Genomic DNA, 14,309 nt, shown 5'->3' on the forward strand with positions numbered 1-14,309 from the left:
CATTCCAGCATGTTGGTTTTGGCTGAGCTGCACTCTTTCTGTCTAGCTGTCCACCTACAGGGAGATTGATGTAGACACAGCCTCTGGGTGGAGACCAAATCTTTTCTAAGCCTGCCAAGCCCTTAGTGTGATGTGATAGTGTTTGAAACACGTACTTCAAGCTCCCCATTTGCCTGCCTTGTTCTCATGCTTTGACCTTTGCCTGATTCCCCGCTGCCTGCTAGTTTAGATTTTCTTGTTATCAACCTTAAATTGGACTTTGGCCTACTCTCTGAAGTCTGCCTGCCTTTTGACCATGGATTTGACCCTAACTACTCTTTGAATGTTACCTGCCTGGAACCCGGACTGCAGTTGGACTACTCTGTGTGTCTGCCAACCGCAAGTACCTGTTTGCTGTGCTTAGATGGTGCCTGCCCCGATGTGGTAACCAGGCACTATAGCACTGTGTATAAGACCTCAGGGCAACCGAGTAACATTAGGTCTGCCTGCCTTATGGGAAAGGGGGCTGCTATAGGTGAAGAACACAGAGCCAGCTATAGTGCCTGACCACTAACGCTAGGGGTAGGTGTGACATTAAGCCTATTTCCCATCAACCATTTTCCATAAATGAAATGTACACTTACTTAAAGTTAGGATTAATGTTGATATGGTGAGCGCCTTCCACAACCCGAAAATCACTGCCGTGCCCAACTGCAATGCTACACTTTCGACAGTCGAGTCGAACATCTTCAGGATTGAACTTCTTTTTCTTCTCCACCTTAGCTTGTTTCACCTGACGTTCAATGACAGATGATAACTGCAGAGCCAAAATCTGTGCCAGAAAACCAGAGACTTATCAAATGGTTAAATATTTACTCCTACATCAACTCTACCACTGCCTGGCACAACCTACCTTTTTGTACAGAGGATGGACAGAATATATTTACTGTTTATCAAATACACATTAGAGATTTGAATGTTTGTGAAAGACCCCTCCTTCCCCAGCTAGAATTAAAGATGGCGCCATTCATTCTGCATTTCCCATCACAGTTGGACAACTGTAAACCATAATTTTATATTGGTAAAAATACCTTTAAGCTCAAAATTGATCCATACTAATACATAATCTCAAAAATCTCTACTATAAAAGATAAAACAGCATCTAGTCAATATATATAAATATAATATTGTGTGGTTTTGTGAAAAGGTGGAAAATAATAACTAGGAGACTTACACTAAAAACTTTACAGGTTTTTATATTTAGCATTAAGTAAAATGGTGACCCCACAATTATTCCTAAACCTACACCATGTGTGGTGATGTCCAACATGCATTGTGCAAATTATATTTTTTTTTTTTTACTTTATGCTGACTTATATGTATTATTTAAAAGATAAATGCACCTTTATACAAAAATAATAAATGCACATTTTTTTTGCAGTTATAAAAATGTGTTTATTATTTTTTGTTGCAGAAGCTTGTAAACCATTGCACCAGCAATTAGCAGATCACTGGTGCCATGCAGGTCTCCTGCAGATCTGACAGTATATCTGCTTGCCTGTATTGGATGCATGGACAAGCAGATATACTGACAGGAAGACTCAATGGTGGGGAAATCCTGCTTTGTAATTTTGTTGTTTTAGGGTTTTTTTTGACAACCTCAGTTTGACACACTTCCGATATTATTCAGAATTCATTGACAAGTGCATTTGACCAGCAGCTGACCTCTTTCTGACCTACATTTGTCATGTTTCAAGCAGGTTTTGCATTTCTAGACTTGTATGTGCCACATATTACCGGAATTGTGGACCCTTTGTGCTGCTAAGGTGCAAGCCCCCAAAAGGGCCCAGGCATAGAGTCTAAGGAGCCTCCTGGTATTCACCAGTGCACTTCCAAAGGGGTAGGATTTTGCAGCAGGACGGCTCCCAGCTTGCAGCCCTCAAAGACACCTGTCTAGACAACTGATACAGGAATTAGTGACGTCACCAGAGACATAGGGAAGGATGGAGAGACACAGCTACAGGAACACAGCAGAAAATCACTGGGAAGACTGGGGTGCTGGGATCACAGGATGTACAGGGGTGCAGGAGTCTCTGGAAGCACTGGGATGCTTGAATCAAAGGAACTCACTCAGTGACAGGGAACTCAAGTGTAAGAGACTCTTGCAGCACTGGAGTTCTGGGAACACAGGTACACAGGAGAGTGAGTCTTTTGCAGCACCGGAGTCCTGGGAACACAGGTACACAGGAGAGTGAGTCTTTTGCAGCACCGGAGTCCTGGGAACACAGGTACACAGGAGAGTGAGTCTTTTGCAGCACCGGAGTCCTGGGAACACAGGTACACAGGAGAGTGAGTCTTTTCCAGCACTGGGGTTCAGGGAACACAGGAACAAGAGATTCTAGTAGCACTGGAAGACAGGATTGTAGGGACACTGTAGGGGCTCCGTAAGAAGCATATCAAGGTTCTGGAGTGGCCTAGCCAGTCTCCAGACCTAAATCCGATAGAACATCTTTGGAGGGAGCTGAAACTCCGTGTTGCTCAGCGACAGCCCCGAAACCTGACAGATCTAGAGGAGATCTGTGTGGAGGAGTGGGCCAAAATCCCTGTTGCAGTGTGTGCAAACCTGGCCAAGAACTACAGGAAACGTTTGACCTCTGTAATTGCAAACAAAGACTTCTGTACCAAATATTAACACTGATTTTCTCAGGTGTTCAAATACTTATGTTCAGCAGTGCAAGACAAATAAATTCTTTAAAAATCATACAATGTGATTTCCTGAATTTTTTTTTTAATTCTGTCTCTCAGAGTGGGAATGCACCTACAATGTGAATTTCAGACCCCTCCATGATTTCTAAGTGGGAGAACTTGCAAAATCGCATGGTGTTCAAATACTTCTGTTCCTCACTGTATATAGAGGGCAGGAATAGGAGTAAAGATGGCCATAAAGTCATCTTTTTTTTTTCTATTAGCCAGTGGACTGGATTCACTTGGATAGAGGAATCCTCCTCACTGTGCTATTGTATTCTGACAGCTCTGCTCTCAGAATACACTGATCAGTGGTTGCAGCAGATGAGCAAGAAAAGTTTTCCAACATTCTTGTTGGAACAAAATGTAATCGTTAGACCAACTTCTGCGAGAAAGGGAGGGAAAGAGGGCAGAAGAGCAAGGGGAGGGATGGATGATGGGGGGAAAATGAAAGAGAGGGGGGAGAGAAAGGTGGGGGGAGAGAGAATGAGCACAGAGGGATGTACAGAGATCACTTCTGCTGGTATCCATGCAATGGTTACTCCTTTCATAGGACTCCAAATTTCTGCTTTTTTCTCATGCTAGACTCCTTCACGTGTCGTTGGGGAGGTAAAACCATGTACTTGAGCCATGGTTTTACTGCTCCCCTTTAGGGTATATTCACATCAGATGCAGTGGGACTGTGTTGAGCGACTATCCCGGCTCAGTCCCACTGCATGACAAGGCAAAATACCTTGTATCTGGTATGTCCAATTCAATGTTGTGAATGCCGTAGTTTTTTTTTAGCCCAATGAAGTGTAAAGCCGCTGCGTCGTAATGCAGTGTTTGGTGTGATTAGATGCTTAGCTGACAAGCTAGCAGCTGGGAGTGGACAGATTCTGCAGCCGTGATGCTCTGCACTGCAACCTCCTCGCAACTGCATGCAATGCTAGTGGTTGTGGTAGAGTGGTGCAGTATTTTGGGGGTTAAAACAAATGTCAAATGCCTCTGAAGAGTAATCTGTGAGTGGATTGATTTTCAGAAGAGCAGCAGTTTTTTTTTAATCAGAAGAGCAGAGGGAGGGACATCTGAAAATGGCAACAAATGTCAATGGGGGGAGCAGGGCCGTATGTCTGCACTTACCAACTACTCCGTCAGGCAGCCAGGATCTACAGTACTTCCTGCACTCTCTATGTAATCCTACTTGGAGCCTGCACATACACAGAAGCCCTTTGAGTGCTGTCTGCGCATGGGGGGTAGTGGCGTATAGGCGGGGCAGACACAGCAGGGATAGGATGGAGGGGGGGGGGGGTGGCAGATTCAGCCTGCTCTGCTCTATGCATCCAGCACTGAGCACACTGCTGGTCCTGTGTCTATCTTACTGACAGGATTGGTGAGAGTGAGACAATGAGTAATAAGATTGGCAGTGCACCCCCCCTCCCCCTCCCATCCTGAAACTCTGACAGTGATAGGGAGATGCTGCAGCCATATGGATTCCTCTGTGTGCAGTGTGTGAGAGGGCACAGTGTGCTCCACACACAATGATGTGTCACTGATCCTGAGGGGGGCGCCACTGAAATCTGCAGGGGCAAAGCCCACCCCAGAACCCCCCTAGATCCGGCCATGCTTCTAATGTGTATTTTTGGTTCCCAATTACTTTAACATTTCTTAATATTGAACCGCGTCTGCCATGTAGCTCCCCAATCCCCTATTTTTTCAAGGTATTCCTGTTAGATCCCGTGCCAAAGTTATTTCCCTGTATACTTTGTTATTTTGGCATCAGCAAACATGAAACTGAACTCTTAATACCAACTGTACCATTAATAAACACATTGAACAGAATTGGCCAAAGACAGACCCCTGGGGCACACCACTCACACCTTAAGACCATTCAGAGAATGTGTCATTTATCACTAATCTCTGGACCTGTTCATTTAATTAGTTTACTCTCCATGTACAACTTCATCAACTCCAACAAACCTTATTTTATAGATTAAATGTTTAGGAGGTACAGTATCAAATTCCTTAGCAAAATCTAGATAAACTTTGTCCACTGGACTTCCACCATCCGATTTCTTACTTCCTCATAGAATGATAACAGGTTGGTCTGACAAGAACAGATCCATACTGACTGTCACTTATGACACCTTTATCACTGAAACTGTAGAGAGTCCCATACCATTCCCTCAAATACCTTACATACTATTGATGTTAGGCTGACTGGTCTGTAGTTTTCTGGCATACGTCTCAGTTCTTTTTTGAATATTGGAACCATATTTACTTTATGCCAATCAGTTGGTGCCTTGCAGTCAGTAAGGTGTCTTTAAAAATTACATATAGAAGTTTGGTTATCATAGATCTCAATTACCCCCAAGACACAGAGGTGTAAGCTATCTGGACATGGCAGATTATTTACATGAAGTTTTTCTAGTCCATCTATTCTGTTTAGAACCTTATTTTCTGCCAGAAAAAGTTTTACATTCAGCACATTGTTATTAGCATTATTGTTCCAACAATCAAACCCATCATTCATTTGTATTAATTGAAGTGAAAATGTATTTAATGCATCTGGCTATGATCAGCACCCATGCTATGGCACCAACACATAAGCCCAAGCTATGATAAGTGCAGTAGCCTATACCTCCTAACTATGTGCGATTTGGTTCCTTCAGATTAGTTTTTTGGATGAAAAATTTCATTTTTCGAAGATTCAGATGTACTAAAATTTCTGACTGGACACAGTAATGAATCTGAAAAAAGTTATAACAAATTTTTTAGATTCATTCAGATTCATTAAGAAGCTGGTTGTTAAGGAGTGGGTGGCTACCACGTTCTTAAAGTGGAGTTTCAGTCAAACTGTAAAAAAAATAAAAGTCAGCAACTACAAAAACTGTAGCTGCTGACCTTTAAAAAACAGACACTTACCTGTCCCTCGATCCTGCGGTGTCCTTCTAGCAGTTCGTTTCACCAGCCATCCTGTGTTCATAGCACTGGCATCTTCAGTGTGGGCACCCGGCTGTAACAGCTTGCGGCATCACATCCGGGTGCCCACTGTGCATGAACAAGTAGCGCTACGCTTTCTGAATGGTCCCGTAGTCTTCTGGGACCTGTCACGTGTCCCAGAAGACTACGAGGAGGGAGAATAACTTCCGCTTCTGATCACCTAGACTATCACAGCGGTAGTGGGATCGGGTACCTGTCAATTTCAGGTACCTGCCCCAACCACTCCCCAAAGGTGCCAATTTGGGTGGAGCTCTGCTTTAACAACCATGACTCATCTGCTGTCAGTGGGATTCCCCACTGTCAGCAGAATGTAAACAAAAGAAGTGCCAGGTAAAAATATAAAAAAAAACAGTGTGGGGTTCCCCCTAATCCTTACCAGGCCCTTCAACCATTATCCAAGCATGCAACCCGGCAAGCCAGGAAAGGGGGGGGAAAAGCAAGCACCCCCGAACCATACCAGGCCACATGGCCTCAACATGGGGGGAAGCACCTTGGGGGACAGGGACAAGGGCCTCATCCCCACAACCTACAAAGCCAGCTTCTTACCAACCAGGCTATTCAAAATGAAATCACCCGAATACCAAAGATATGAAATAAACTTCAAAAACAAATAGGGTCCATTAACGAATGCATCTGAGACAAATTCTTCAGTTATTCAATGTATCTGAAAATGAAACGAAACAAAATTTTCTGGCGTGCACATGTCTATTCCTAACTACACTGTGCCTGTTAGATAGAGGATTGATACCTTCTGATTTTACATTTTACAGCATGGCGGTATTTGCCTAGGGCAACAAAGTATCAGAAGAGTGAAAAAGCTACCATTGCTTCAGTATCTCACAACACAAATGATTCCTTTGTAGGAAGGTAAGCAAAAAAACAGAATAGAGGAATGAAGATTTCTTAAGAAAGGCAAAGATGAGTGCAAGGCTAAAATTTGGCCCTATATGTCATCCTAGATTATCACCTAAGCGTGTTCTGTAGAAACGCAGTACAGTCCATTTAACATGATTTCCTATGGGACATGTTCACATCTCCGTGGTTTCACCCGGTGCGTTCTTTGGAAAGGGTCAGGGACTTTTTTAAAAGCAAAAAATTGCATTTTTGGTTCTGTAAACTTAAATGGAAATGCTGCAGAAACGCTACGTATTACGTTTTTGCCGCATTTTTTATGGGTTTTTGATGTGTTTTGCATTTTAAATCTACCTAGCAACAAGAAAAAAAAAATTAAAAAAACGCAAAACACGTCAAATACGCAAACCACAAAGCAGTAAAGGCTAAAACACAACCTGCATAGGTGTAAACCTAACCTATGACAGAGTGGCAGCATAGCCCATTCTGTATGAGTACCCATCTAAATATTTGTACACCGATGTTTCTGAAGTTCAATAATACTGTCTAATCAGATCTCAGATCACATGGAACAACATGAATGCATACGTGGAACATGCAATATAGAGTATAGCATTTCAAAGACTAAACGTAAGTGGCACAATTTGGGGTCACTAACAAGCAGGGGCGGACTGACAACTCATGGGGCCCCTGGGCAATAGGGGATCATGGGGCCCCTGTGTCCTTGCCCAAACTCAAAAAAGCCTATGAAAAAGGTACCAAGGGCATCTCATGGGGCCCCCTACTGACTCCGGGCCCTCAATAGGGGATCATGGGGCCCCTGTGTCCTTGCCCAAACTCAAAAAAGCCTATGAAAAAGGTACCAGGGGCATCTCATGGGGCCCCCTACTGACCCCGGGCCCTCGGGCACTGCCCGAGTTTCCAAATGGTCAGTCCACCCCTGCTAACAAAGTATCACTCACCATACTGTAGGGCTGTCATATACTTACTGCATGTTTGAGCTAGAGAAAGCACCAGGAACAGAGTTTCTTAGAGCCCTTAAAAATATTTTATAGATTCTATAGGTGACAGCAAGAACTACAGCCAATCCCTGGGGAGGTGTCCCCAGATGGCGGTGAAAGAGCTCATAAATAGTCTGAGGCCTGAGCAGCAGAGTGAGCGTTCCTGAGTCCAGATCTGCAGGAGAAGACCCCTTGTTGAGTTGCTCTGGGTATTGGCAGGAGGCAGCCAATGCTGAGCACAAGACCCCAATGCTGCACAGTGTGACAGTGTGGTGCTTTGGGACTCTGGGAGGAGTACATGTCACAGTGAGCCTAGAGATCCACATAACGTAGTATATGCAGCATTACATTGTTCCCCCACTAGTTGTAAGATATTTTTTGTTTTGGAATGGAATAGAAAATGAGAGAAACAGGGATTTGTGGTATCAATACTTACCGTTTCATTATATTCTTTCTCTGATATTTTTTGCACATGCTCAATAGCCCTTTTCATCAGATCCTCCAAAGATTCATTGGTCCTCTCTCTTCGGCTCTCCTTTCCTCCAGATTTGGCCAAAAATGAATAACAACTGTCCTCAGCCCGAGCTCTGCCTCTAGCCTAAATAAAGTCATAGTAGTATTATACCCAGCATGCATCATTTGCAGATTCAGCACCTCCATTTTCTAACAGCAATAATCCCTATTTCTGATGACTATTGGGGAAGAAAACATGAATTTTATGTTTCTGTATTCCCGTCCTTTGTGGGCCATTTCAGAGAATATGTAAAATAATCTGAAAACCTTTTTTTCCTGTGATAGTTGACCCTGCCTCTACCCACTTCTTGATCCCCTGAATTTTGTTTTAATGGTGTGGGGGCCTCAGTGGCCAGTAGGGAGACCTGGGAGATAGAAAAGGGTGGTACCAAGGTCAAGTTTTACCAGAAAAAAATTTCAGTTACCTATATTTCTGCTTACCATTTTGACATGCATTTTCACTTAAAGAAGGACTATTATTAAAATTGATTTCGTGTTATTTAACTCCGCAGGGTACAAATCATACAAAGTCACTAGGTACAGCACAGAGACATAAATTCCTCCATCCAAAATACTTAGCCCCGGTTCACACTGATGCTACTTATCATACGTCTTGATGCGACTTGCGACACATAAAGTTGCATAACAAGTCAAAACATAGTCATTTTAATGGGTGCCATCTTAATCAATGTGACTCAAGTCGCAGCAACTTAAAAATAAGTTCCTGCACAACTTTTATGCATCCGTGGTGCGACTTCAGTGCCACAGACTGCAATGTTAAAATCGCAAAAGTCGCAAGGATTGCCAAAAGATGACTACAGCATGGCTCTCCAGTTCTGGGAGGACGCCCATAGATGTCCAAGTGCGTGCCTCAGGCGTACTCTGTAACTGCTGTGTCCTTTGGATACAGCTGATCACAGATCATATTAAAAAGACCAATCACAGTGATCCTTAATAATGTGATCAGCTGTATCCAATCACAGTTGGTCATATATAAACAGGCTTGCCGGTTATCGGTATTCTTTACCTCACACACTGTCTCCGTGTGAGGAAAGGAGAGCCTATAACCAGCAAGTCTGACAGGGCAGAGTAAGTACACTGTTTACACTGATAATCAGGGCACTGATCATCAATGCCCTCATTATCATTGCAGCCCCATCAGTGCCAATTAATGCCCATCAATGTAGGTTATCAGTGCCCAACAGTGCAGCTTATCAATGTCCATTAGTGCAGTTTATCAGTGACTGTCAGTGTCACCTATCAATACTGCCTCATCAGTGCCCACCATAAAAACCTGACAGGGGCTATAACCCTCCCTTACTCTATCCAAAATGGAAAAAGAAAAGGTTTGCCTATGGTTCCACTTTCACCAAAGACTGAGGGATTATTTATAATGATAAATGTCAACTTGACATTTTTGACTTTTACATGCATATTTGACTTCAGTTTACGAGCTTCTTCTTGCATCTACTCTAGAGATTCATTATTTTCTAAATTACACCTACTGATCTTACCTGCACCATCGCTATTTCGTTAGTCATAAGACCATAACGCACAACAATATTACATTCTGGGATATCAAGGCCCTCCTCCGCAACGCTGGTCGAAATGAGCAGGTTTAGCAAGCCTTTACTAAAATTTTTAATAACTTCTTGTTGCTCATTCTGTAAATACAGATAAGGAATATATATTATTGTTTGAACCAAGGGCAATTTAAACTGATTTAACCCCTGGATTACCAGAAGAGTTAAAGTGTTTCAATTGCAAAGCAATATCAGCATGAAGACATTGGAATAACACATTAACATTATGATCTGATTACATTTCTACGACAATGCCATATCACTATAGGTCAGCTCCATGTAGTGGCCATAATGCTGTATTTTCCAGATTGGGGTAGTTCAGGAAAATACAACATTATAGTTATTAGATGAAGCTGGGGATCATATGATGTAAACATATCACACAACTTTCAGTAAATTGTTTTTTATTAATAGACCCATAACTGTCTTTTTTGGACCAAGGCAATGTCCCACTCCTGTGCTCCTTAGTTCTACAGTTATCAAGGACTACCAATATTTTTTTTAATTTTTCCTGTAATTGTCATGGTAAAGGAGCAATGCTGACAGTTTCTGTTAGCAGACATAACTACTTCAATACCTGTGTCATGTGCTTGGTCTGATTGCTGATGCCAGCTCCAGTTAGTGCCGCAGTCTTTATGTTCAGCTCTTTGAGAGTGGAATTACTCATGATCCAGTTGTGCAGAGAGTGGGTACTTTGCCGAGTGCGAGTGAAGATGATCCCACGGGAACCCAGCGAGGACTGGAAATGCTCTTTGAGAATCTCTTCAAGCCTCTTTAGCTTGGGATTTTCATTGTTCTGGTCTTTGCTCAGTTCTAGCAGGTGCTCACTGTTAGCTGAAAAAGCAAAATAAATAAATGCCAAAAATTAATAAAGCCTACGAGCCAATAAAAAATACAGAAAAAAAATCTAAATCTTATATACATTTTAAATACCAAATTTAAATAAGTATGAATAATAATGATGGGGTAAATCTAGGTTGATTTTATTATTTTTTTAACACCTGTTCGTCTGTTAAACCTCTTAGGAAGCTTTTCTCCTTTCATTCTTTATCTAAATCCATTGGATGTAGTAAGTAAAAAGTACAGTAAATCCATTGGATGCAGTAAGTAAAATGTATATGTAGCACTACCCCCTTGAGATCTGCTGGTTTTGGGTCCCCCTATTTTTCTGCACGGCCAGGCAACACACATTTGTCAGCTTTCATTCAGAGTCAGGAACTAGTCCATGGGCTTGTTTATATTGTTTAAATTGGGGATAAACAACTTGCATAGGGTCTAGGGCAGCAATGGGCAAACTACGGCCCGGCGGACCTTTTAATCCGGCCCGCGGAGCGTGATAAAAAAAAAAAACAGCCAGGGCAGGCAAACATTGGCTGTCAGGATGTGTGTAGGCGGGGCAGCGTGACAAACGTGAGGGGAGCTAGGCTCCTCTCACAGTCCGCCCTGAAGACCGGAACGGCGCGGGAACACGGCGAGAGGAACGCGCGGAGCAAAGGTAAGTAAATTGACACAGGGGGGACTTGGCTTACTACTTGGGGGGGAATAGTACTATGGGGGATGAAATACTATATGAGGGATGAATTAATATGGGGGATGAATTAATATGGGGAATGAATTACTATAGGGGGGATGAATTACTATGGGGGATGAATTACTATATGGGGGATGAATTACTATGGGGGATGAATTACTATAGGGGGGATGAATTACTATATGGGGGATGAATTACTATGGGGGATGAATTACTATAGGGGGCATTAATTACTATGCTTACTATGGGGGAATATTACTATACTTACTATGGATGGCATGGTAGTGGCTGGGCCGGCCAGCAGCTAGTGGGGGGCATAAAAGTTTTGTAAAATAACTCTTTTTATGCTTTTCTACCTTAAATTAATCTAAACATTTAATGTTACAAATTTTAATTTAATTTATATTAATTCACACATAAACATCATTCATCTACTCTTGGTCCGGCCCCCGGGTCCAATATATGAACCCATTGCGGCCCTCAAGTCAAAAAGTTTGCCCACCCCTGGTCTAGGGGTATGGGTATATGGGATGCCCAACTTGACATGAAACTAATAACTTCACAAAATGTAGGATCCTGGACTTTCTACTCCCTCTGGAGAGGCATTAGTCTCTTCACGGACCAGCAACAAAGTCAGCTAAAAACTATAACAAAAAATGGTGAAGCGCTATGCAAATGCAACAAATCAGTGTATATACACACAAATATACAGTGGTATAAAAGTTTGAAAGTTTGGGCACCCCAGCTAAAAATTTGTATTAATGTGCATAAAGAAGCCAAGGAAAGATGGAACAATCTCAAAAAGGCATCAAATTACAGATTAGACATTCTTATAATATGTCAACAAAAGTTAGATTTTATTTCCATCATTTACACTTTCAAAATAACAGAAAACAAAAAAATGGCGTCTGCAAAAGTTTGGGCATCCTGCAGAATTTATAGCATGCACTGCCCCCTTTGCAAAGCTGAGATCTGCCAGTGTCATGGATTGTTCTCAATCATCGTCTGGGAAGACCAGGTGATGTCAATCTCAAAGGTTTTAAATGCCCAGACTCATCTGACCTTGCCCCAACAATCAGCACCATGGGTTCTTCTAAGCAGTTGTCTAGAAAACTGAAACTGAAAATAGTTGACGCTCACAAAGCTGGAGAAGGCTATAAGAAGATAGCAAAGCGTTTTCAGATGTCAATATCCTCTGTTCGGAATGTAATTAAGAAATGGCAGTCATCAGGAACAGTGGAAGTTAAAGCAAGATCTGGAAGACCAAGAAAAATATCAGACAGAACAGCTCGCAGGATTGTGAGAAAAACAATTCAAAACCCACGTTTGACTGCACGATCCCTCCAGAAAGATCTGACACTGGAGTTGTGGTACACTATTCCACTATAAAGAGATACTTGTACAAATATGGTCTTCATGGAAGAGTCATCAAAAGAAAACCTCTTCTACGTCCTCACCACAAAAATCATCGTTTGAACTTTGCAAATGAACATATAGACAAGACTGATGCATTTTGGAAACAAGTTCTGTGGACCGATGAGGTTAAAATTGAACTTTTTGGCTGGAATGAGCAAAGGTACGTTTGGAGAAGAAGGGGCACAGAATTTAATGAAAAGAACCTCTGTCCAACTCTTAAGCATGGGGTTGGATCAATCATGCTTTGGGGTTGTGTTGCAGCCAGTAGCACAGGGAACATCTCACGAGTAGAAGAAAAAATGGATTCAATAAAATTTCAGCAAATTTTGGATGGTAACTTGATGCCATCTGTGAAAAAGCTGAAGTTAAAGAGAGGATGGCTTCTACAAATGGATAATGATCCTAAACACACCTCGAAATCCACGGGGGATTACATCAAGAGGTGTAAACTGAAGGTTTTGCCATGGCCTTCACAATCTCCTGACCTCAACATAATTGAAAATCTATGGATAGACCTTAAAAGAGCAGTGCGTGACAGACAGCCCAGAAATCTCAAAGAACTGGAAGACTTTTGTAAGGAAGAATGGGCAGAGATACCTTAAACAAGAATTGAAAGACTCTTGGCTGGCTACAAAAAGTGTTTACAAGCTGTGATACTTGCCAAAGGGGGCAGTACAAGATATTAACTCTGCAGGGTGCCCAAACTTTTGCAGACGCCATTTTTTTGTTTTCTGTTATTTTGAAAGTGTAAATGATGGAAATAAAATCTAACTTTTGTTGACATATTATAAGAATGTCTAATCTGTAATTTGATGCCTTTTGGAGATTTTTCCATCTTTCCTTGGCTTCTTTATGCACATTAATACAAATTTTTAGCTGGGGTGCCCAAACTTTCGATCCCCACTGTAGGTGAATAAATATACATTAATAAGCAATAATTAAAATGTGAGACTCCAATCTTTTAAATAATATAGAGTGACGTGCTTAAAACAGCAACACACTGTGCAAAAACAAGTGCCTGGTCTGCCAATCAAAATATATACACACCAGGTTAAATGAAATATATACCCAAAATAGATATATATACATAAATAATATTAACGTGAGACTCCAATCCTTGAAATAATACAAAGTGACCCGTGCTTAAAAACAGCAACACACTGTGTAAAAAATGCCTGGTCTGCCAAACAATATGTATTCACACCAGGCAGAGTGAAATATATACCAAAAATTAGATATCCATTATTAATATATCAAGTGATAGGTGCAACAACACAAATAGAAAAAAATAATTAAACGACAATTGAATACAATTATTCAGTGTAAACATCGATAGTGACCAGTCCAACAAAAAGTGCTTCAATCTTCAGTGTACACTATAAGTGCTCTCAGTGACACTCTTTGTGACTTATCCCACAGTGGCTAAAGTGCCTCCTCACCTCCTAACATCGACCCTTAAGGGCCACAACACCTTGGGTAATCCTCAAATCAGAAGGCTTCCCACACTATGGCTCCACCAACTCCACTGACTCCAATCGAGCTCCGATTATAACTCAGCGCATCAAATATCCCTTTCACACAATAGGCTCAGGCATGCATGACAGGGGTAAAGAGAAAGACCTCCATAGTGTGATACCGCTTTATTAATGAAAAAACGCCAAATAAATGGATACTCACATTAAAATCCTATTAGTACAGCAGTTTCCC

The 14,309-nt window shown here is 41.9% G+C and overlaps 1 protein-coding gene across 4 annotated transcripts in view; it reads right to left on the reverse strand.

Moving 5' to 3' along the window:
• DHX58 (DExH-box helicase 58) overlaps positions 1 to 14,309 on the reverse strand; it is a 97,918-nt gene that overhangs the window by 20,247 nt on the left and 63,362 nt on the right. For all 4 annotated transcript variants that reach the window (XM_089690626.1, XM_089690628.1, XM_089690625.1 and 1 more), the window contains 4 exons: positions 10,233 to 10,489; positions 9,587 to 9,736; positions 7,996 to 8,157; positions 624 to 811 (listed from right to left, as the gene is read on the reverse strand). In XM_089690626.1, the coding sequence (XP_089546752.1) occupies positions 624 to 811; positions 7,996 to 8,157; positions 9,587 to 9,736; positions 10,233 to 10,489 (757 nt within the window). The remainder of the gene's footprint in view (positions 1 to 623; positions 812 to 7,995; positions 8,158 to 9,586; positions 9,737 to 10,232; positions 10,490 to 14,309) is intronic.

Source organism: Staurois parvus, unplaced genomic scaffold (assembly GCF_062004578.1).
Source record: "Staurois parvus isolate SC_StPar_1 unplaced genomic scaffold, SC_StPar_1.0 ptg000538l, whole genome shotgun sequence".
NCBI lineage: Eukaryota > Metazoa > Chordata > Amphibia > Anura > Ranidae > Staurois > Staurois parvus.